The sequence below is a fragment of the Thamnophis elegans genome, chromosome 5 (assembly GCF_009769535.1).
Source record: "Thamnophis elegans isolate rThaEle1 chromosome 5, rThaEle1.pri, whole genome shotgun sequence".
Lineage (NCBI taxonomy): Eukaryota > Metazoa > Chordata > Lepidosauria > Squamata > Colubridae > Thamnophis > Thamnophis elegans.
Window position 1 is genome coordinate 44,891,784 of NC_045545.1, and position 25,518 is coordinate 44,917,301.

Consider the following 25,518-nt stretch of genomic DNA (forward strand, 5'->3'; position numbering starts at 1 on the left):
TTAGTTTTCCTCAATCTGGTACTCTCCAGCAGAGTTGGGCTATAGCTCCCATCAGTTGCCATGATGGCTTGGAATGATGGGCTCAACAAGCTGGGAGGGAATCAGTTTTAAATGTTTTGAAACATTTCATTTCACTTTTGTTTTTTTGACAGAGAGCAATAGAATCTTTTCCCTGATCCACAAAGGAAATCCAAAATTTTTCCCAATTTTCATATTTATTTTGTGTATATTCTGTAAGGATTTACAGACATTAATATTTATCATTTTTATAAATAACTCAAGGTAAAAAACTCATCTAATATTCCTTTCTCCTCATATTTTTCCCCAAAACAACCATTCTGTGAGGTGGGTTGGGCTGAGAGAGAGAGTGACTGAAGTCACCCAGCCAGCTTTGATGCAGGACTAAACTCCCAGTCTCCTTGTTTCTATCTTGGTACTTTAATCACTGAACCAAATATATCTCTCATAGATGTCTCTCATAACTCTATATGATTATTTTAGTCAATGGAAATCACAGTGATCCCATCTAATGAAAACAATGTTGATACTACAACATGTAAAGTCAGTATTTATTCCTTAGAGGGGAATCCCTTCCTCTACCAGACTTAAAAGGTGTGTGTGATCTTGCTTTTGCAACCAAGTGGGGTATCCACAACCTTGACATAGCTGCAGGTTTTTCAGAACAACACATCTTTAAGAATAAAATTGAGAAGAAATTTTCCAAAACAATCAAGTAATGACTGAGCATGCTCAATGGCACCTGGATACTGGATATTCAAGCAAGCAAAAAATTACGTCAGCAAAATCAAATTATCTTAGAATGCAACTCTGATTGGCTGAAATATGAAACCGAGCACCTATAGAGCAGGATTTTGTTGAAGATTTCAAAACAGGAAATAATTCTGCATGGGTCAAAAAGTCAATGTGACATGTTTGATTAGATCCAGAAATTTAGAGAAATCTCCACAAAGCCAGGAAGCCCATACAAAGATTGGGAACAAGTAGTTTCTCAATCTAACCTACCTATTTAGGTTACAGCTGTTTTGAGAATAATGAAGCGGGGAAGCCATAAAAATATAACTGAAAATTAATAAATACTGGGTGTACTTTGGTTAAGCAATGTGCTTAATCTTTTCTTCCCAATGGCCTTGTGGATAATAGTAGAAGGCGTTAATAGTGTTTTAAGTTCCTTGTAAAAATATATAATAATATTATATATTTATAATATTATATATAATTTATTATTATTATTATTATTATACAATTGTATCACAGCGGCCAGTTGTTTCGCCGGATTTGGCATTGGTTACTAGTCGGGCCCCACCCAGGGGCCTAGGACGTCGTAACGTATTTTCGTAATATGCGTGCAGATCCAAGCAGTGCGGCTTTTTGCATTTGACTGATGGTGATTTTGTCAATTTTTAACTGTTTTAAATGTAATTCCAGTGCTTTTGGTATAGCACCCAGTGTGCCAATTACCACTGGAATTATCACTGCTGGTTTGTGCCATAGTCGTTGAATTTCGATTTTTAAGTCCTGGTATCTTGCGATTTTTTCATGTTCCTTCTCGGCGACCCTGCTATCACCTGGTATTGCGATGTCTATGATTGTGACCTTATTTTTCTCAACCAGTGTGATGTCTGGTGTATTATGCGCCAGTATTTTGTCGGTTTGTATACGGAAATCCCACAAGATCTTGACCATATATCACCCCTTTTTGGCTAAGAAAGGGGCAGGGAGTAGCTCTGTGTGCTAGGGTCTATTCGTAATTCACAGCCTTTCTCTTTTTTTTTGGCTGTGGACAGAGATTAGATCCAGCGTGAGCGGAGCTTTTATCTCCAGCCAGTTCTTCTCAGCTGCCTTTTTTGCAGCCCCAGACAGGCGAGCCCCCCCCCCCAGGACAAAGCAAAGTTGTTTGAAGCTAGGATTAATACGGGCGGGTCCCACCCCTGTGAGATTTATGCTTTTATTACTATCTTAAACACCAGCACCATTCGTCTTAGAGGCTTCTTTGTTTAAACGGACTTCAAAATGGCGATTTCTCCCCGTTGGTGACTGATAGGGGATGTACTTAGCCGGTTTTACCTTCCTGCAGACCGCTCCTTAACAAAATAATTTTTTTTTTTTTGGAAACAGAGGGGAGCGAAAGCGCTGTTTATTTGTTTATTTATAATGGCACCCAGGTCAAAATCGAAGCGTCTCTCTACAAATGTGCCTAAAGAATCTAAAGAATCTATACTGGAATCGCAGCCCTTGTCTCTTACGCCCTCTACTGGAGAATTTTTAACACAGGAATTTTTCTTTCAAATGCTTAATGATTTTAAACAAGAAATTAAGGAATTTGTATTGGAGCTATATGATGATTTAAAGTCTAAAATTGACCAAATGAAGGCGAATACGTTTGCAGCCGTGTCTGCCCTGTCAGATTATTCTGCTGAAATAGAGAATAAATTGGAAAGCTTGGAGGAGGCTAATTTTAATTTGACTACTAATATTCAAATATTACAACAAAAAATTAGAGACACTCAAGAACAGCTCGTGATGATAAACTTTAATAAGAAGGCATTCGCAATAAGAGTCAGAGGATTCCGCGAAAAGGAGCGAGAGAATCTGAAACAGACCTTTGTTGAAGCCTTCAGCCATGCGGTGGGAAGCCCGGGACTTAACTTTGATTGGCAGATTCGGAAAATCTATCGCCAGAACTCGTTGGTAGCGGAACAGCGACAGCTCCCGAGGGACATAATTATATATTTTTCCACAAAAGAATCCAGAAACGCGATTATGCAAAAGTTTCATAATAATAGTCTGCGAGTTGATGACCAGGACTTGATTGTCTTCAAAGAAATACCTTTCCAGATGTTGAGAGCAAGAAGAGACTATGCTTTTTTAACTAAAGAGCTTAGAAATCAACAGATTCAATATAGATGGGAGGCCCCAGCCGGCATTACGGTCACATTTGAGAATCAAAGACTTCGTCTTAACTCTGTTTCGGAGGCTCGAGATTTCTATTACAAGACTTTGAAGGCGGGACTTCCTGATTCACTTGGAAAAGAGGAGAGACAAGCTGAAGGAGAAGGCAAGCAACAGACCACATGGCTGCAAGATGGAGGGGGTAGCCTTTCCTCCCTCGGAGAAGCAGAAAAGCGAAGATCGAGGATTTAGACATTTTAAAATATTTGCCAAAGTTGTGGACTGAATGGGGGTTTGCGACCTCTCTCCGGTAGAAAAAGCGGAACTTATTGGTGGGGTGATACTGATTGTATATATGTAAAATGAATGCGGAATGATTTATGTTGTTTAAATTCTGTTAGAAGGGATTACTTTAAAACAGAAGGTAAACTGACTCTTGTTGAAAGTATTATTTGAATATGTGGAATGATCCATGCTATTTAATTTTTATTAGAAGGGAAAGCTTGGTGAAATTATTTTGAGTTGGATTTTAAATTAATGTCTGCATAAATTTGATAGTGGTAAATATCAGAGAAGCAAGGGATGAGGGTAAAATGCATGCGGAATGATTTACGTATATTGGTGGGGTGATATTGAATGTATATATGTAAAAGGATGCAAAATGATTTATGTTGTTTAAATTCTGTTAGAAGGGAAAGCTGGACGAGATTATTTTTTAAAACAGAAGGTTAACTGATTCTTGTTGAAAGTATTATTTGAATATGTGGAATGATCCATGCTATTTAATTCTTATTAGAAGGGAAAGTTTGGTGAAATTATTTTGAGCTAGATCTTAAACTAATGTCTGCATAAATTTGATAGTGGTAAATATCAGACAAGCAAGGGATGAGGGTAAAATGCATGCGGAATGATTTACGTTGTTTAAATCCTATTAGAAGGGAAAGCCGGTCGGGATCATCTTAAGATAGAATGTAAACTGATTTTTGTGTAAAGTAATACTTGATTCACGCTGCTTAAATTTTACTAAGAAGGGAAAGTTTGGTTAGATTATTTTGAATTACTGTTTGAAAATAAGGTTAAGAAAGATTATTTACGCTGTTTAAATCCTATTAGAAGGGAAAGTTTGATTATTCTTCTGTAAAGTAATATTTGAATATGTGGAATGATCCACGCTGCTTAAATTTTACTAGAAGGGATTATTTTTGAGCTAGATTGTATATTGATGTCTATACAAATTTGTACAAATGTTTATCTGAATACAAGGTTAAGGAAGAGGAACGGGAGAGTCTACAGGAGGTTGGGGTAAATAACAAAGAAGTAAGAGACGAGAATAAAATATAGATAGAATGACTTACACTATTTAAGCATAGATAAAGATGGGGGGCTGAGCTTAACACAAAGAGTTCTTTTTCTTTTTTTTCCTTTTTCTTTTTTCTTTTCTTTCTTTTTTCTTGTTTTTCTTTCCTTTAATATATTACTTTTATTTTTAATCCATACGAACACAAGATACTTTAGATAGAAGGCAGTGCCAGGTGTGGGCCCCGGGAAGTCGGGAGGATTAGGGATGGGGATTTATGGGGGGTGGGTGGGTGGGTGTTAACATAGTCTCAATAAGAACAAGAATGCACTTATATACGGTTGTTGTTTTTTTCCTTTTTTTTTCTCTTTTCTTTCTTTATATTTTTTTTCCTTGGTTTATTTTACTTTTTATCAGATTAAACAACACTTGAATAAAGGCATACACCAAGGAGGGAGGTAGAGGGAAAGAAGAGGGAGAAGTAAGGAAGGAGTAAGGGGAATGTAAGGAGGGCGTGTTGGGAGTAAGGGGAGAAGGAAGGTTTGAGGGGAAAGGGAAGTAGGAGGGGAGTGTTAGAGGGAGGAAAGGAAAGTTGGAGGGGGTAGATGGGGTGTATGGAGGATGGAAGTGTCAGGTGGGGTTGTGAATGATGAGTTGTGTTTTCTTTTTTATTTTGTTTTTTTTTTTTCTTTTTCTTATAGCAAATACTCTGTATATAAGTGATTGTAAAATGGAATGTGAAAATGAATAAAATATATTTTTTTTAAAAAAAAAAGATCTTGACCATCTGATTTTCGGTGACTTTTTCAGGCTGAGGTTCCCACCAGTTTGTTGCTGTTTTAATATTATAATTTTTGCACAAATTCCAATGGATCATTTGTGCTACTGAATTGTGCCGCAATTTATAATCAGTCTGTGCGATTTTTTTACAGCAGCTGAGTATGTGATCAACAGTTTCATCAGCTTCTTTGCAAAGTCTGCATTTGGCATCAGAGGATTTTTTGATTTTGGCCTTAATGGCATTTGTGCAGATAGCTTGTTCTTGCGCAGCCAGGATTAGTGACTCTGTTTCTTTCTTTAATGTACCTGTTGTTAACCATAACCAAGTTTGTTCACTGTCCAATTTATCTTTTATTTTTTCCAGAAATTGGCCATGCAGTGCTTTGTTCTGCCAACTCTCCATTCTTGATTTTATCACATCTTTTCTGTATTCTTGTTTCGTCTGTTGGGCCTTCAGTAGATTTTTGTTCTTTACTTCGATTAATAGATGTTCTTGACTTTCTTTTAAATAATCAGCCAGTGCATGTTTTTCTTCTTCAACTGTTTGCTTCACTTGTAATAATCCTCTGCCACCTGATTTTCGGGGCAGATATAGTCTATCAGTATCACCACGTGGATGTAAACTGTAGTGCATTGTCATTAGTTTCCTGGTTTTTCGGTCCAAAAGGTCCAAATCAGCTTGTGTCCAGTTAACTATACCAGCTGTGTATCTTATAACTGGTATTGCCCAGGTATTTATGGCCTTGATTGTATTTCCACCATTCAATTTAGATTTCAAAATTTTCCTAACTCTGTTGGTGTACTCTCGCCTGCCAATAGTTTTTACTTCTCCATGCTTGATGTTATCCAACTGCAGAATGCCTAAGTATTTGTAGGCTTCATTTTCTTTGCATTTAATTAATTGGCCATTGGGCATTTCAATTCCCTCACATGCAGTGATTTTGCCCCTTTTTATGGATACAGTGGCGCATTTTTCCATGCCAAACTACATTGAAATATCGGTGCTGAATACTCGGACTGTGTTTGTCAATGATTGGATTTCTATTTCTGACTTTCCATAGAGTTTCAAATCATCCATATATAGTAAATGCATTATTATTATTATTATTATTATTATTATTATTATTATTATTATACAATTGTATCACAGCGGCCAGTTGTTTCGCCGGATTTGGCATTGGTTACTAGTCGGGCCCCACCCAGGGGCCTAGGACGTCGTAACGTATTTTCGTAATATGCGTGCAGATCCAAGCAGTGCGGCTTTTTGCATTTGACTGATGGTGATTTTGTCAATTTTTAACTGTTTTAAATGTAATTCCAGTGCTTTTGGAATAGCACCCAGTGTGCCAATTACCACTGGAATTACCACTGCTGGTTTGTGCCATAGTCGTTGAATTTCGATTTTTAAGTCCTGGTATCTTGCGATTTTTTCATGTTCCTTCTCGGCGACCCTGCTATCACCTGGTATTGCAATGTCTATGATTGTGACCTTATTTTTCTCAACCAGTGTGATGTCTGGTGTATTATGCGCCAGTATTTTGTCGGTTTGTATACGGAAATCCCACAAGATATTGACCGTCTGATTTTCTGTGACTTTTTCAGGCTGATGTTCCCACCAGTTTGTTGCTGTTTTAATATTATAATTTTTGCACAAATTCCAATGGATCATTTGTGCTACTGAATTGTGCCGCAATTTATAATCAGTCTGCGCGATTTTTTTACAGCAGCTGAGTATGTGATCAACAGTTTCGTCAGCTTCTTTGCAAAGTCTGCATTTGGCATCATCAGAGGATTTTTCGATTTTGGCCTTAATGGCATTTGTGCGGATAGCTTGTTCTTGCGCAGCCAGGATTAGTGACTCTGTTTCTTTCTTTAATGTACCTGTTTTTAACCATAACCAAGTTTGTTCACTGTCCACTTTATCTTTTATTTTTTCCAGAAATTGACCATGCAGTGCTTTGTTCTGCCAACTCTCCATTCTTGATTTTATCACATCTTTTCTGTATTCTTGTTTTGTCTGTTGGGCCTTCAGTAGATTTTTGTTCTTTACTTCGATTAATAGATGTTCTTGACTTTCTTTTAAATAATCAGCCAGTGCATGTTTTTCTTCTTCAACTGTTTGCTTCACTTGTAATAATCCTCTGCCACCTGATTTTCAGGGCAGATATAGTCTATCAGTATCACCACGTGGATGTAAACTGTAGTGCATTGTCGTTAGTTTCCTGGTTTTTCGGTCCAAAAGGTCCAAATCAGCTTGTGTCCAGTTAACTATGCCAGCTGTGTATCTTATAACTGGTATTGCCCAGGTATTTATGGCTTTGATTGTATTTCCACCATTCAATTTAGATTTCAAAATTTTCCTAACTCTGTTGGTGTACTCTCGTCTGACAATAGTTTTTACTTCTCCATGCTTGATGTTATCCGACTGCAGAATGCCTAAGTATTTGTAGGCTTCATTTTCTTTGCATTTAATTAGTTGGCCATTGGGCATTTCAACTCCTTCAGATGCAGTGATTTTGCCCCTTTTTATGGATACAGTGGCGCATTTTTCCATGCCAAACTGCATTGAAATATCGGTGCTGAATACTCGGACTGTATTTGTCAATGATTGGATTTCTATTTCTGACTTTCCATAGAGTTTCAAATCATCCATATATAGTAAATGCGAAATTTTTTCAGCTTTTTTGGCTGTTTGGTAGCCTAATTTCATTTTTTTAAAGATTACTGATAGTGGGATCATTGCGATGATGAAGAGAAGAGGTGAAAGTGAATCACCCTGGAAAATTCCTCGCTTGATATTAACCATTCCGTAGCTCTCATTCCCTACTGCCAACTCAGTTCTCCATTGTTTCATTGCCTTTTCAGTAAAGGATGTAATATTTTTGCTAATGCCAGTTGTTTCTAAGCATTTTATGATCCAACTATGTGGCAGTGAGTCAAATGCCTTTTTGTAATCAATCCAGACCATATTCAAGTTCGTTTTTCTGTTCTTACAATTTTCTAATATCATTTTATCAATTAGAAGCTGATCTTTTGTGCCCCTGCTCCTTCTTTTGTTGCCTTTTTGCTCTACTGGCAAGATGTTGTTTGTTTCCAAATAATCCATCATGTTATCTGCAATAATGCCTGTGAGTAATTTGAAGGTTGTTGGCAAGCATGTTATTGGTCTGTAGTTTTCAGGTGTTGTTCCTTTAGTTGGATCTTTCTGAATCAAGTATGTTTTTCCAGTTGTCAACCATTCATCAATTTGGCCCTTTTGTAAAATTTCATTCAGTTGCCTGGCCAATATTGCATGTAAACTGGTCAGATATTTGAGCCAGAAACCATGTAATTGGTCCTTTCCAGGTGATGTCCAATTCTTTACCTTTTTAACTCGATTTTTGATCATCTCAGTTGTTATTTCTAATACTTGCATTTGTTTGTTGCCAATGCTTTTCTCAAAGTCATGTATCCACTTTGCTTCCTTGTTGTAGTCCTTTGCATTTTCCCACAATTCTTTCCAGAATTCAACTGTGGCCTGCTTTTCTGGTTTTTCACTTTTGGTGTCACCATTCACATTAAGACTTTGATAAAAACGCCGTTGGTCTGATCGAAATTGCTGATTTTGTTTATATTGGATGATTCATGCCTCATATCTTTCAATTTTTCTAGCTGTTGCTGTTATCTGCTGTTTTACAATCTCTACAGCTTCATTGATGTTTCTTGTATCCAATCTATATCTCCTGATTAGCCGATCTATGATTTTGTTGTTTTTAAGTCGTTGCTCATGCATGTTCTTTAAGTTACTAGCATCTGCCCTTAATTTTTTGATTTTTTGTTCTAAACGGATTTTCCACTTTGGCTTTGGTGCTTTTTCTGTTGTGTGACTAGGTATTTTAATTTTAATGCCTAGTTCATTAGTGACTATTACAGCTGCGCTGTACATTAACTGGTTTGTTTCCAAGATGGATCCCGGTTCAATTGTTGAAAACACTGCATTAACCATTTTCATGATAGGGGCCAAAATTTTCTTAGGCACAGTTTTTAGTGATGGTAAACGTTGCCTTTCCTCATTAAGCAGAAAATGTTCCATGATCTTATCCTTCAATTCTTTTTGTTTTTGAGTTAGTTCATCAGTTGGTTCAATGATAACTGGTTCTAGTGGTGGTGATGTTATTTCCTCCCCGAGAGCTTCTTCTGGGAGTTCTACTATAGTGTCTTTAGTTGTGTCTTGAATATCAGTTATTTCCGCTTGTGATATTGTTTTTTGGGTTTTGCAGTTTGCCTGAATTTCCTCATGTTCAACTTCACTAAACACTTTATTCCGTATAATAAATCGCCTTTGATCTGCTAGTCGTTGTTCACTAACATTTGAATCTGGATATTGTTGTTTCCATAATTCATACATTCGCTTTAAATATCCTCTTTTTTCTGGCTCTGAGTTGTAGTAACAGGCCATTATGGCACGGTTTTCATCTGCACTATATTTTTGTCGTTTTGTTGGCTGGTCCACTTGTAGCCCACTTGTCGACGGATGTCCAGGGACCCCAACATCCGCCGCGGCCCTTGTTAACCCGCGCGACGACCGATGCGGTATGGAATTCTTATTCGTTTTTTTCACCATATTTTATGGGTTGGCGGGGGTTTTTTTTACGGGACCAGATGCCAACCTGATCCCAACCTTCCTCCTTTCTCATCCGGGCTTGGGACCGGCAACGGCGGAGTTATTATTATTATTATTATTATTATTATTATTATTATTATTATTGCCAACATATTAAAACTGAAGATTATATATCTTCAGATGGGCTAAATTAGATGCAATTTGGAAGGTCCCTGCACTGTACATCTAGTCTTTTGTTTTTATATTAATTGTAGACATAGCAACCAAGGGTTTCTTTTTCCATACCAAGCTGTTTTTCTGATTAAAATAATTACTCATTGCTTCTCGTTTTAATAGGAAAAATCTGCAGATAACTTTATACTACCTGTCCCCTACCCTTAAAGAAATTGTAGCTTCTGAAAGAAAATTGTCAGAGTGGGAAGGATTGGGCTGTGTCCCCCACAAACCAATGCAACTATTATTAATTTTTTTTAAAAAGTGAAGATATTTTGTTCAGAGATTTATCACAGTGATTATACCTAAGTCAGACAATGTCATTTCTGAGAAAGGAGAGTAATTGACAGGGCTCACTTTCATCTAAAACATGACGCTGCATATTCTACCAAAAGGAAGAATGCACACATGGCATTTTGAAAGTTTTTCTTTAGGGAAGTGCATGGTATACAAACCATGCCCAAAGCAGGATTCTCTATTACCCCCTGGCATAGACACTTAATGCCATGGTCATACTGGAAGAAAATCAAAGTGAAATACTTTGCATTATGGAGTGGGAAAGGGACAGTTGTTTCCTGGTGACTTACGGCAGTTCCACTGGAGGAGTTCATACGGGAGGGGGGGTGTCTCATTTTTGAGGATCTTAGGCCTAGACCTAACTTCTGTTGGCTATTTCAGAAAGAGCTAACATATAAAGGCGTACAAACACTTTCAATTAAAGAGGCTATCAAGCAGTTAATAAAGCATTGAGAAGATCAGTGTCCTGTTTCTGAGTCAAAAGGTTTATGAGACTTGATTCTGAGCCAAGATGGTGCAGTGGTTAGAGTGCAGTACTTCAGGCTACTTCAGCTGACTGTTAGCTGCAGTTCAAATCTCACTGGCTCAAGGTTGACTCAGCTTTCCATCATTCCAAGGTGGGTAAAATGAGGACTCAGATTCTTGGGGGCAATAGGCTGACACTGTAAACCGCTTAGAGAGGGCTGTAAAAGCATTATGAAGTGGTATATAAGTCTAAGTGCTATTGCTATTCCTCAGGGACTGCTAGAGAGTGTGAGAGGCTATGATATGAATGCAAAGGGTCTTGTGTAGATAATCAAGATCCATTTCAGTGTCAAGACAATCCAGTGAAACCTTATGCTAGTTGTGGTGGTTCATCAAACAAGTTATTTTTTAAAAGGCCACAGAAAAATACCCAAAGTTGTAATTCAGTTCCCAGATCTTTTTATTAAGACTTTTTTATAGTTTGACAAGAAGAGCCATGTGTACAGCACAGAAGATAATAGTTCTAAATACTGTCTGGGAATGCAGTAACAGCACTGAGGGGGAAACAGTCTAATGGTTCTTCTTTTTCCTTAAATACATCCACAAGCTACTTTCACCTTGCAACATCTTGTGGCTTCAAATTCCCAAATAGTTCCATGAATATCATATACAGAAAGGGAATTTCCTACTGAAGAAGCCAGGAATACACACAGTAGAGTCTAAAACAAAATACTATCTGCAGACAATGCTAGGTTGGCACTTACATGTTGAAGCATCTGCAGGAGTCTGCTGGAAGGTATCTAAGATTAGCAGTGTCCATCTGTAATGAAGTCCAGGAACCATTCACATTTCTACAGTGAAATAGCAGCAATGCTGGCCAACAAGTTGGTCCACACAATAAAACGCTGATTGTGAAACATTCCAAATGCTTGTACTGGTTGACAGCCCATCTTGACATTGATAGTATGGAGTAACCCTGGATGTCTCAGATACATTTTTATATATTGAATACACAGCAAGCAGGATTACAGCAAATTGATAGGTCCTTCCAGCTTACATTCTCCTTGTATACATTTTTAACAGGAACATTTCTTGAGCCAATCCCAGCTTCTAGTGACAGTCACTGAGGATTCAAGAGTCCTGAAAAAACAAGCATTTTCAGATTTTTTCACAGTAAAAGATTACAAGCAGGCAATAAAATAAACTCCAACCAATCCCCCTTTTCAGTTCTGTCTCATGACCAAAGTTTGCCTTGGGGTTAGTTTTGATTGAATAGATCTGGCATTGACACACTATTAAATACCTTTTGCTTCCCATTGACTACTGGGACTTGAATGGATTTAAAATAAACTTTTTTGTAGCGACATGAAATGAGAAAAATGGGATCTTTCTTCTGGAGGTTCCAAAGCTGCTTCAAAGGGAAGAGCAGTGATGATTCATTCAGCTTTCTAAAGGCCTCCAAAAATGCCCAGATGCACACAGGGTGGCTTGGCTGACCGAGAAGAATAAGACAAAAGCACAGTGGGAACGGAGAGCACTATATCTGACTAACTACACAAAGAGCATTTTCATTTTCAGAAGGATCATCAGATCACCACAAGGTAGCATCTGCTCACAAAAAGGTGACCCCCCCCTCCACCACACACACACACATTTTTGACTGTACGAATATTGTTCTGGAACACATCTGTTTCTGGCTAACACATTAAATCTACATAGTGGACCATTTACTTTACCATTAGTTTAATAAAAGTTTAGGACATTGGAAATTAAATCAAAGATATAGTAAGAATGCCATTCTTGAGGCTTAATAAAGAGGGAATAATTAATTCATGCAATCTCAAAACATTTCAGTATCAATGAAGTAAAAAACAGCAAAAAGACTTATAACACAGCCTTCAGCAATTTAGGTTACAGAAATACCAAATACAGCCAGGATCAAACAGGTCAGGATCAAACTCCTGGCAGTGGGCAGAGTTAGCCTGCAATACTGTATTCTAACCACTGCATCACCAGGACTAATTGGTCCCTGAAAATATCCTTTCCTTTTGGAGAAACTGTAACCCAAGTTACTCAGGTATTTCTCAACTTATGACCACATTTGGGGCAAGAATTTCCATTGCTAAGCAGGATGGTTGTGAGTTGCACCTGATTTTATGGCCTTTTTGCCATGGTTATTAAACAAATTGCTGCAGTTACTAAGTCAATCATGCGGTTATTAAGTGTATCTGGATTTCACCATTGCTTTTACTTGTCAGGAGCCAGCTGGAAAGCTTGCAAATGATGATGTAGCACCCTGGGATGCTACAACGATCATAAATACATATCAGTTGCCAAGTGCCTGAATTCTGAACCTGTGACTATGAGATGTGCGATTGTCATAAATGTGAGGAGCTGTCATAAGTCATTTTTTACCAGTGCCGTTGTAACTTTCAGCAATCACTGAACAAATAGCTGTAATATGAGGATATATATTTATACTCAGTTTGGAAAAGGAGAAAGCAGATTATTCTTATATTACCAGTTAAAAAATGGGTGTAGACAAAGGGAGTGGCATGTCTAAGTTTAGGAAAATCCGGCTGATAATTAAATAAGTGGATTTTTAATTCATAGCTTTAATTGGCAGGCCAGCCTCTTCTTTGAACTTAAAAGGAACACATTAACAGATAACTCTTTTCCCATCCATTGCTGATCTCTTATGAGAAGGCAATGCTCTGAACTGAAATTTTTCCTGATGGAACAATATGCCTCAAGGGGCCGAATGAATTCTCCTCTCTCCAGGACTAGAGTTCCTTCTTGGGAAAAAATTTAGTGGTTAAACTTCGTCCTGTTAAACAACTGCTGTTAGACTTGAGGAAAAAAATAGCAAAGCCAGTTGAAGGGGGACTGAAACCTCCAGAGTTTCATATTATTGCACAGTATCTTCAGTAGTTTTATTTATTATAGCCACATTATGATTAGAAAACACTCCAACTGATTCACATATGCATGACAACACTACATCACTCAATGATCAATCACTCTGGCTTGCAGCTGGAAGTGCCTCAGTTAAAAAGCACATTAGTTCTAAGGAGAAGTGTTTAATCTCTAATAGCTGTTTTACTTATACAAGGCACAAGCTAAGTACAGCTGTCTTGAGCTGACTGGAACATCTCTATGAAAGAGAAAATCTATGCAAATCTAATCTTGCTTCTAAAATCTCATACTGCTAATAAAGGGCAAATCTTGGGGGCGGGGAGGGGGGATTAATGATGAAATAGGTATATCAGGTCATTTCCCAGTAATCTGAACTTTCAGTCCCTGGCAATCAAAGCACTAACCTAGCCTCTAAGACAGAGGTGGGTTCTAGCCGCATTACTGCCGGTTTGTTTGTGTGCATGCGCAATTCAATAGAAATTTTTCTGTGCATGCACAGAATTAAAAAACAAGATGGCGGAGACGACTGCGGCAACCAGGGAACCGGGCCGAACTGGTAGGAACACTGATCTGAGATCATAAAACTTCAAGTTAGTAGAGCAGCTTGTAATAGATGGATGGGGGGCGGGGAAAGTGTATAAAACAGGAATAGTCAACCAGTTCAAAATACATAGAAGACCCTTGTCAAACTTCAAAGTGTGCCCTGCTGTTGCAGCTATCTTTTCGTTTCTCAGCTTGCCACAGACTAATGGGGGAGGTTTGGAATGCCAGCCCAGACAACAAGAAACCATCCCATGGGAACCAAGGCCATCTCAACAGATGTTTGGCAAGAGCCTGAAGGAGTTGCCATAATGACACCAGAATACCTATTTGGACAATATGACCTGGTTGAGGGAGGGGGGGAAAGAAGTCATTGTTTAATTAGGTGAAAACCGCAGGAACTAGTAAATAGTTGATTTTGCTTCATGCATGCTGAAATGATGTACTCAATAAAATTATGCTTAAAGAGATCTGATTGTCTCTAGAGCTGGCATGGTTGGGTTCGTCAGTCGGAACCTTGACAATCCTATCTGGCATAAAAACAATATGCTATTTAGCCATAGCAGTACAGTGTACTTTTTATACACAACGGAGTACACAAATGCTTCATACATACCCACAGACAGGCAAAGTAAGTGCTATAAAAGTGAACCAGCCCTCAGTTCCTTTCATCATGTCCATGTTTTACTGAAAGAAGAGATCTAGGAACAATTAAATTCAAATAATCTACAATGAGAATAAGAACCAAAAGTAACTTAGTTATATTTGCCTTGATTTTAAAGTTTCACATAGAATTGCTGCAGGGTGAGCTTTGCAAAATTCAAGTGGCTGATACATGGGGTCACTGCACTCAGTAAGTTGTTTTTATATTGCATGAGATCTTGGTCTACATAGTTCATTATCTGCACAGACCACTGGCAGCAACTTGGAATGCCAGACTGGAGTCTTTCCAATCTTATTTGAATCTGTTGGGATTTTTGACACGTATCAACCAGGTGCCTCTCTCTAAACTATTACTTTATTAGAGAGACAGAAGAGGGAGTGGAGATTGCAAGAATAAGGAACTTGCAACCTGAACCTCTGCATGTCCCTTCAAAAATAGGTTCTGCAGGATATTCCCTAATAAGTATACAGGAAATTGTATTTTTCAGAATACACTCCCCAAACTGAACTGATTTCTATTTTAGTCCTGAACCTTTAAAAAAAATACCTAATAACTGTTACACAAAATTAATACATTCCATTCAGACCAAGGCATTTGCACACACATAACTTTGTAGCCTAATCTTTTGGATATATTTGTTTATTTGCTGAAATGGGTAAAACTAGATGAACATTTGATTGACCGTTCTGTGTTTCCATAAATGCTGCAGGAATTAAAGGTTTGCTTTTTCTGCTAAGACTGTACTTGATCCAAATATCTATTTATTACAATAAGCTAACACTAACTGATATCCTGTTTCTAACCACAAAAAAAATCTTACTGGCAAGGCAGAAAAACCACTAGCACAGATGATTTCTGGGCAGCTCAATTATTGCTATGCTATTTAAGCAAAGTGGCTAGCTAACACTCTCGTAATTTCCATTTTCTCCACTCTCCTTGTGCCCCTCTGAGAAAACAAAGGTATTTAAGAATTAAATATTCATATGCAAACTATTTCACGTGTCCATTGTGTCTTTGGACAAAGTAACTTGAACCAACGGTATATATAAAGGCTGCATTCTATGTTTTAAAAGGATCAGATTAATTTTCCAGGAGTCTGGTCTGTCAGTGTCACTCATGTCAAAGAAGGCTCCATGATTAGAATCAATGTATTTCTAATTGATAAATACGATGGAGACACAGCAGCCAAGCTATTTTAGGATGTGCTGCTGATATGTTTGCTGTAATATATATTGTGGTTGAATAATTTGCTGAAAACATGTTGCCCTGGATCAGAAATGCAAAAATATTGTCTATCGACATTCCCTCTGTAGACCCACCAGAATGACCTATCAAGTTGAAAATGTTGTATCTTTTTTGCATATTGTAGAACTTATGGAGGGCTAAGGAATGCTCACTTTGAAACATAGCCTTCAACATGCTAGGCAAAGCATGCTGGGGCCTCTCAAATCAACAGATGTTCTGCATCTCCTCACTAGACCAGCATGTCAATTCATATCTGCCTTGCTTTCCTACTAGAGATCTACATAAAACAGTGTGTATGTATATGGGTACAATTGATTTATAGTGTGTCTTTGCACCATTCCAAAAATCAACTCTGTTCCTGTACAATCCCACACAGTCATCTGTGTCGCTGGCTCAGCTACAGCTAAAATTTCCATTTGTAATGTTTTAATTCTATAGGTAGCCTATTTTTCTGTTGCTGGGAAGACTTGTGTCACCACAACTCAAAGCAGTCATCATTTTACAGCTCTTTCCTTGTGCATCTTCTATATTCTGTTCAAGGTACTTCTCTGTAAGCATTCCAGACAATTACTCTCAACCCCACTCCAGCTAATCTAGTAAATTTGCAAGAATGCTTAGAAATAATGGAGAAAGGTCTGGTTGCAGAAACACCAACATGCTAGTTTCATCGTGGTAATTTGCAGGAGGCTTTTCAGAGCAACGGAGGAACAGCATCTTTGCAGCTAAGAATTTTTCCTTAAGGTCAACCGTTCAGTATTTATTTGTAAACAATCAAATGTACAGAACACCAGCTGAAAATACAGCTGGATGCTGGCACCATCAAGTTAACTCATTTCTCTTTTGTGTGGAGTAGAGATGAAAACATGTTTGTTGATCCAGGACTGATGATAGCTCAGGGAATGGGACATTGTTCATATTTTTGTACCATCCTTTTGATTTCCTAGAGATGAATCTGAATGACTCAAGGTGTTCTTGTGCCTTCAGAATGTGAAGAGAACAGAAATAAAAATGATAACAAGTTATCTTTTGAATTGTTTTGGGGAAACTGGAGAACAAAAATAGTAGTAGTGTGGAAATATTCATTCATATAGTTTTGCTCTCCTTCCTATTTAAGAAGGAAATACCAGAATGAATTGAGATCTGAGTTCAAGAGCTTTAGGATTCAACAACCATTAGCTTTCCAACAGTTCTTTTCTTATAACAATTCAAAGAATACTTCTAACAGTTGGCAGAATCCATTTGATTAACATCTAACAGTGCTCTTCACTTATCAGGGATGGTCTTACCACTATTAAAAAAGGTTCTGCTAAGCTTTCTGGTGTCTTACTCCCTAATTCTAGTTTTTTTTCTCAAAGTAGCAGGGATATTAGTCATGCTTTGTACACTAAGTTGCATAATGTCAAGTCTAAAAATTGCATAGTGGGGCTACATGTCACTTCTAATAAACACTGGCTCAAACAATATTGTCCTTGCTGATTAAAAATACTTGGTGCACGTTAAGTTTCTTAATGTCAGAAGGGCAAAGACTCATCCTTGCTTTAAGCAGAGATCAGATTCACACCCAACTTCTGCCTGGTACCTGATACCAAGGAAGTAACAACCTCTGTGTACCTATGTGTAGCCTAATTATTCCCCCACCGACCATCATGCACCCCTCTTCAACCTACAATCCAAGTTGCTTTTTAAAAATTGGCAAATCATTTAGCACAACAAAATCATTCGTTTGTGTATGTGTGTGTGTGTTTTTACTGGCTTCCTGCATAAGTATGAGGAAATTGTCTGTAAAACATATGCATGGAATGGTGAAATCTCACTGGGATAATTTGATTAAGCTTCCTGTCTTAGAAAAGGCCACAGCTGTCTCATCAGGAATTCAATCCAGGTCTTAATAGCATGTGCATACCTTCTATTTTATTGTTGAACACTATAAAATAGGTAATTACCTATTGGAAGATAGGAAACCTGCTTTCAAATAGTACAAGAAAGAATTTTGTGCAAATCACTGGATACCAATCAAGGAATAGCGAAAGCCCAAATTTATACAGCTGCTGGCCATTAAGCCATCACTACTCAGGTATACTGCTATCCAATCATTCATAAATCTCTCTTTGCCTTACATCCTGCCTATCTGAGCCAGCCTACAAAAGCAAAAGCTTCCAATGGAAGAGAATATCTGTAGCCCAGAATTGAACAATAGAGTCTCTGGTGCTTTCTAAGCTTTATTGTTGTTTACAGATGTTTCATTATCCAACTAGGTAACATCAGTGTTAGCATCTGTGGGTTTGTTTCCTGTTTATATGCAGTAGTCATGCCAGAATTGGTGGGGGTGTTTCTCCTTTATAGTTTCTGATAAGAACTGCCAAAGGGGGAAAAAACTACACCTGGTAAGCCAAACTACCATATACAAAATGAGAGCAAACCTCACACTCACTAGGACTGATGACATTACCAAGCCAGGTAATGAAATGTCTGCAACCAAACAACCACACTGAGAGACTGCCAAATACTCCAAAGCAAAAATTAGCTGAGCATTTAATGTACTAGGAATCAAGAGCAAAAGGCAGTGTCTGACATAGTAGAGGAAGATATTGCTGCAAAACAATGGGGAATATGCAAAGTATAAATAATTAATTAATCAATCAATCATAGGATTGCTTTAATGTAAGAGCAGTTGACAACTGTTTTTGCTGTTTTGTCTAACAGCTGACAATTAAAAATGCAGATTCCTGAAGGAACTTATTATGAATCAATGGGATCTAAAGTTGTATAAAATAATGTATGGCAAATCTACAATGCCCCTGGCTAAAATGTTGTAAAATTAAAAACGGCCACTTTCAAATCATAATCCAACTGTAAGCTTGTGCAAAATTATTTTTTCAATCTGCGGGAAAGACAAAAATGTATCTTTGCATATGAATGAAAAAGATAGAAAATTTTGCTCCTGCCTCCCTGAATTGTTCTCTGTTATCTTACAAAGTGAAAACATTACAATATTTAATTTTCAGGCACAAGTCTCAGGTATTATATGAGTTAGCTACTTGATTTCTAGATGGCACCTACTGTACTTTCTCTGCTCCACAGAATCCTATTATCCTGGTCAGATATAAAGGTCTAAAAGGCACTGCTGGTTTGGGTATTATTTGAGTGAAGCTGCACAAAGGAAAAGTGTGAGCAAACAGGGTTCCTAAAATAACTTTTCCTCAATCAGAAATAGCAGGAAAGGTCCTAAGCAGGGGTGAAATTCAGCAGGTTCTGGAGAACTGGTAGCGGAAATTTTGAGTAGTTCGGAGAAGCGGCAAATACCACCTCTGCCTGGCCCCAGAGTGGGGAAGGAATGGGGATTTTGCAATATCCTTCCCCCAGAAATTGGGAGGGAATGGGAATTTTGCAATATCCTTCCCCTGCCACGCCCCCAAGCCACGCCCCCAGAACCAGTAGTAAAAAAAATTGAATTTCACCACTGGTCCTAAGGAATTCCTGTAATGGCTCTACACATTTCAAGCAATCACTTAGATCATATGCACTGTATACAGGTAGCATATGACCATTTCAACTTATAACCATTTGTTTAGTGACCATTCAAAGATACAAAGGCATTGAAAAAAGGGACTTATGACTGGGGTTTTTTGCACTTACAACCATTGCAGTATAGGTATAGGTCACTAAATGAACTGTTGTAAGTCGAGGACTACCTGTATCTCAGTTGTATATGATCAAAATCCAGATGCTTGGCAACTGGCATGTTTATAATGGTCACAGTGTCCAGGTCATGTGATCATCTTTTGCAACCTTCTGACAAACAAAATAAATGGGGAAGCCAGATTCACTTAACAACTGTGCTACTGATACAACAGCTGCAATTATTTTTTTAACATCTGTTGTGAGAAAGGTTGCAGAAGTGGGCAAAATTCACTTAACAAATGTCCCACTTAACGATGGAACTTTTGGGCACAATTGTGGTCATTAGTCGAGGACTACCTGTATCAAAAATTAGGCAAAATAGAATGATGTTTGGATTAGTGGATAATCTTTATTTTACTTTTACATCATCTGCTTTTAAAGTTTCTGGGATAAAGATGTATATGGCAGATAACACAATTGTTTAAAAAAAATCACTGGAAATTTTTTACATTTATTTTCAAAACAATTGTCGTAAGAAAATACATTTAATTTTATTTAAATATAATTGGGTGAAAAACAATGAACACTCAAACTGTTCTAAAACTAAATCAAGGATGTTGTGGCAGCTGCCATCTCAAACCACTTTGCACCGTCATGCACAAGTGAACTGTTTAATAAATGGAATTTCAAGAAGTATGCTTTGTTTTATGGAGTCAAGAATAATTGTAGTTAAGGCACTGAAAAGTCCTGTTCTCTTTTGTAGTCAGTCATTATTAGCATATTCCAGCTGCAGTCCCATAATACTTACATTAACCTGACTGTATTTTCCTTTTGAGAATTGTATGCATGAATTAATAATTCTTTGGTTTTTAGTCTTTTTGGCAGAATCACATTTGCAAAGAGGCTTGGAAGTTAACAGTAGGTTTTGGCTGGAAAACTGATAATGGAATGATGAATTATAATTTTGAAAATTATAAGCTTCATTCTTTGAATCAGATATATTAAATATATGGCCGAATTATAAATGAAAGGCAAATAGTTTCTGCATTCCAGTTATTGCTTTTATTTGCAGTGATACTGCAAAGATGACTCCAGGAGGTAAAATTCTATCTTAATGGTTAATGACATTATCCTCCTGTTTTGAAGAGAGTTTCCTGCACCTTGATTAACCAGAACATTTGGGCTGGCTGAATCTAAAGCCAAAAGAAAGATTTCACTGACCTTTTCAGATAAAGGAGACTCTGAATCTACCCTTTGTGTTAAATTAGGCCACTTGTTATGTTTAACCTTATATTTGCAGAAATGTTTATACACTGTGCTTCTACGAAAGGAAGTGTTTTCAATCTACAATGTTGCTATTTTCAATCCAATTTAGTTCCCTAAAGCCTGCACAGAAGTTGAACACACACAAAACTGATGAAGCAATGAAATGCAGGCTATGTGGCTTTCAGATTGCAAAACTGATGCATGGTATCCCACACTGGGTCTGGTCCATAGCTGGCCTCATTACAAATAATGATATTTTTTTCTTCTCAGATACCCCAATGAAAATAGGAGCTAGATATATCAGTGCCTTATCACTACAGTACACCGATTATCTGAAACCGTATTATTTCCCTCAGCTGAATAAAGTATACAGCATTCAGCATATTTATTGCATGACTCATTACCTACTGAGAATTGAAAGCTTAATAAGCAAATGAATACACTTAATTAGTCAAATCGCACAATGCCAAAACACACCGTTATGGAACAAATGCCTCACAAACCTGCTGGATTTAAACAGCAGATTACTCACAGTACAAGGCACGGGAATTCATTCACAGCTATCAAAGCATGGGGCTTATACACGTGGTGAAAATCTTGCATTTTTATCTGTCTCCTTCCATGCTTTAGAACCTGAGGTAAATATTCCTCAAAACAGGATAGGGCAGGAGGAGAGCAGAATATTAGAGACCCTCCACTCAGATCTCCTAGAGACCTTTATTATTATTTTCAGATTTTTTTTTCTGGGATTGAAAGTCTCTGCCCAATGATAACTTCAAGATGAAAATGCTATGTGTGCTTCTTGACTTTAGTAACATCCAGACACAGCTTATGCTCTTCTTTAAAACACTGGCTTTCAGTTTCTCAGGGAGAAGCCCTTTAATGATTGCATCCTAAAGCCAGACAAGTCACATCAAGACCCATAGTGTCATCCCCTCCCTCCTTCTGAAAAACAAGCGAGGAAGAAGATGGAGGAGAAGAAGAAAATGAGTGAATGGTGCTGGCTGGCAGATGTCACCAAGTCTGAATAATGTTCAATGACATAAGAAGAGAAAAGATGACTTGCTTTGTTCCCGAAACTGTCCTGGATCAAACTAACAGTACACAGTACAGTAAGGTGGGCAAGAAGAGCAGCAGAGGAACAAAATAGAACATTTTGTGCTCTGGCATCACAAGCATTCTATTTATATTTTGTGTTTTGGGGTTAGGTTTTATGAAGCAACTTGTTAATGCAAGAAGCAAATGGATGGAATAAAGGTTTTGAAATGGCAGCTGTCCTTTTTCAGAGAATCATAGAAAAAATAGCTTATCTTCATATCAAATCAACTATCTTTACACCTGTACAAACCATGGAAATTAGGATACTCCAGATGCTGTGGGAATATACAATCTCTTCTAGGTACCAATAATTCTAGCATAATCCGGAGTGCCACAAGTTGCCTACTACCTCCAAAATATGGTTTGTTTCAAAAAGAATGAGAGCAAACTATTACTAACCTAGAATCTGCAAATGTAGGTATGGTGTTGGCAGATCATCATATTGCACCAAATTGTATCTTTCTAAATGGAATTTATGTCCAGAAGGAACAAACATGAAACTCCAGAGCAGGCAGAAGCCATGGAGTCTGGTAGCAAGCTATGCTGACATACCTGTTAGGCAAATGGTAAATGGTTATGAAGAGTTTGTTTTAATAATTTTTGTGCTGATTTTCAACAGCACAAGTTAGATAGGCAACTTTCCCAGCAATATGTACAGATGCTAGTTAAAGTCATTCTAAGTGCATAATAATGCATTTGTTTGTTGCCAAGTAACTGACTGGATGCATAAAAAAATCTATGCCATTATTAGTGCTTTTATATGCATCCTTTATTGTGTAAGTGTCCTGCCTCAAACCTAGGCTGAGTAACATCCTGTGTTTTCTCCATATTTTTGCTATGCTCTGAAAAGAAGTCTATTAAAGAGAAAGATATAAAGATATGTCTTTTCATTAGTATTCCTAAGAATCTTCTGTTTGGATGCATCACAGAAAGACAGGAGATATTATTCTTTCATATCCAACTGTTTTAGAAATTCAGGATTCTTCATGTGCTGCTACTTACAGTTACAAATGGTAGTATAGGAACAGGTGCACATAGAATGAACTACCTAGCCTTATGATCAATTACTCATTTCAGTAACTATATGTGTCTGCTCGCATATTTACCTTTAGTTTGATTGCTAAAACTTACAAGTGTGGGCAGCCATCAACAGTTGGGAGAATGTGAACCTGTTGAAATTCATGATTCCACATAACTATGAAAATAGGAAGCCTATCGTGGCTTGAAGCCAGTACTATCCATATGCTCTTATCTGATATTTACTTACATCAGATCCTTCTATATTCATAGACATGGATGTGAGCAATTCATATTGTACATTAGATTATGCAAACAAGCACATTCATTGTATATTTGACTGCATGACTTGCATAGTTTGTTCACCTGCCCTTTAGAAATGATAATTATGTAAATGGCCAAAGTCCATAAAAGAGTATTTCCAAAGTGTACGTTTTAAAAAGGTTATCTTCTGCCCCCATCTGCCATCCTCACCCTCCAAATTCCACTGCCCTTTAAAACAGTCTCCCCTAAATATGTCTTATTCTTTCATTCGTTAGTCCCAAATTACCCGATCCTGTTAAAGTAATGATGGACAGTTTCATCTCCTAAAAGCCTAATTTCTTTAGGGATAATTTGAGAAAGGAGTAATATTGAAATAAACAGAATCAAGTAGCCCATATATTTCTCTTCCAAGCAGCTAAGAGGTTTGACCTGATTATTTGCAACATTTTTTAAGCTGAGGGCTACTTAAAGCATGAAATCTGATACATTTATGGTGTGTTCCACTTTGACCTGATTGCAATTTCCCTCACCCACATCTGAATATTGATATATTCTACAAAGTTTCTTTACAAATTGTTTCTTCCAGGACATGCACGTCTTCATTGTGACATGCCATCTATGATGATTGCACATATCATGTATGTCCCTGTCTGCTGTGTGAATCCAAAAGGACCAACATAGAGTGAGCTTCATATCTAAATGTTGCAGATATTAAAACAGGCTTTGAATTATTTATCTAGAACTCAGGAAGCCATTTTATAACCTATCAATTCATTTTGCTTAATAATATCTACACTGACCAGCAAAGACTTTCTTGGTTTTGGCACTGGAAATCTATCTCAGACCCATCTGGAGATACCAAAATTAAGCTGGATTTTATAAAAATACATATATCCTACGGTGCTAGGCTGTTCATACCTGATCCTTAAAGCTATAGTATGTTTCAAGAACAAGAACATTAAACTTCTTTGTCCCAAAGGTGCTTTTTTCAAGAGGCAACTGGACTTCCTTGTTTTTCTTTGAAGACGTTTCGCTTCTCATCCAAGAATGGGAATGGATGAGAAGCAAAACGTCTTCAAAGAAAAACAAGGAAGTCCAGTTGCCTCTTGAAAAAAGCACCTTTGGGACAACTAAGACCTGGATGACTGAGAATCTCCATAGACATTAAGCTTCTTTGTAAGGTTACATGATAAAAAGAAATTGAACATGACATGTTGCCTCTAAGACAAGCATATATCTACTCTAAGCTCTTTACATGGTAAAAGTAAAGGTTCCCCTCGCATATATGTGCTAGTCATTCCTGACTCTAGGGGGCAGTGCTCATCTCCATTTCAAAGCCAAAGAGCCAGCGCTGTCCGAAGACGTCTCCTTTGTCATGTGTCCAGCATGACTAAATGCCGAAGGCTCACGGAACGCTGTTACCTTTCCACCAAAGGTGGTCCCTATTTTGCAGAGGGAAGAAGGCAACTGTTGTTCTACCACCTTTTTTCCCCCCTTAATCCTTACCTTCTTGTTTGCCAGAGCCAGTGAGAAAAGAAGTCAACCAAGAGAACCAGGGCAAAAACAAAATGGGAGAGAAAAGCTATAGCTTTTAGGTTTACTATTGCTTGGGACAGGTTGTAGAAATATATTTTGGGTCTTTACCAATCAACTCTAACATAGACCGAGAAAGTGCAGAGAGGTCAATTTTCAAAAGCAGTTAGCAACTGACATTGTTTGTCAGTTATAGCCGACTGCAAAACTTGCCCCATATACATTACGGTATTTAATATTTCAATTTCCCTCCATTCACCAACACAGATCTTGGAATCTCCTTCATACCTTTCCGGATGCCACCATCAGAAGCACAAGAGAAATCTCCAGTGCTCAGGAGAAAACAGGTTGCTGCTTTCTTGTTTTTGTCCCTGGTACTTGAGCCCCTCATGAGTTGCTTCTCCTCTTGGGGTGACGAAAGAGGTTGATCTTCATCTGACAGGACCACATTGGCATCTCCATTCTGCTTGGTGTCTTAGAAGGAGAAAGAAAGAAAGAAAGAAAGAAAGAAAGAAAGAAAGAAAGAAAGAAAGAAAGAAAGAAAAAGAAAGAAAGAAAGAAAGAAAGAAAGAAAGAAAGAAAGAAAGAAAGAAAGACCTTTGGAACCATAATTCACCAAATCTACACCTGCTTTGCCAACAGGAAAATGAATAATTTATTTATATATAAAAGATTATATGACATAATCCAGGGGAGGCAGCATTTTCATTTTTAGTAACATTTCCAAAATATATTGGAATCAATTTTGCACCTTCTTGACTGGAGTTTTGCATTCAGTCCCTTCAGCAA

At 37.6% G+C, this 25,518-nt stretch overlaps 1 protein-coding gene across 3 annotated transcripts in view; it reads right to left on the bottom strand.

The window, feature by feature from the left end:
• Positions 1 to 11,019: 11,019 nt before the first annotated feature.
• KCNC4 (potassium voltage-gated channel subfamily C member 4) overlaps positions 11,020 to 25,518 on the bottom strand; it is a 47,232-nt gene continuing 32,733 nt past the window's right edge. Inside the window, exons 3-4 of one of the 3 annotated variants that reach the window (XM_032219121.1) lie at positions 25,018 to 25,203; positions 11,020 to 11,705 (exon numbers count right to left, since the gene is read on the bottom strand). In XM_032219121.1, the coding sequence (XP_032075012.1) occupies positions 11,686 to 11,705; positions 25,018 to 25,203 (206 nt within the window). In that variant the 3' untranslated portion in view covers positions 11,020 to 11,685. Of the gene's footprint in view, positions 11,706 to 24,916; positions 25,204 to 25,518 lie in introns of those variants that run through there. The other 2 variants (XM_032219123.1, XM_032219120.1) reach the window with 2 other exon arrangements.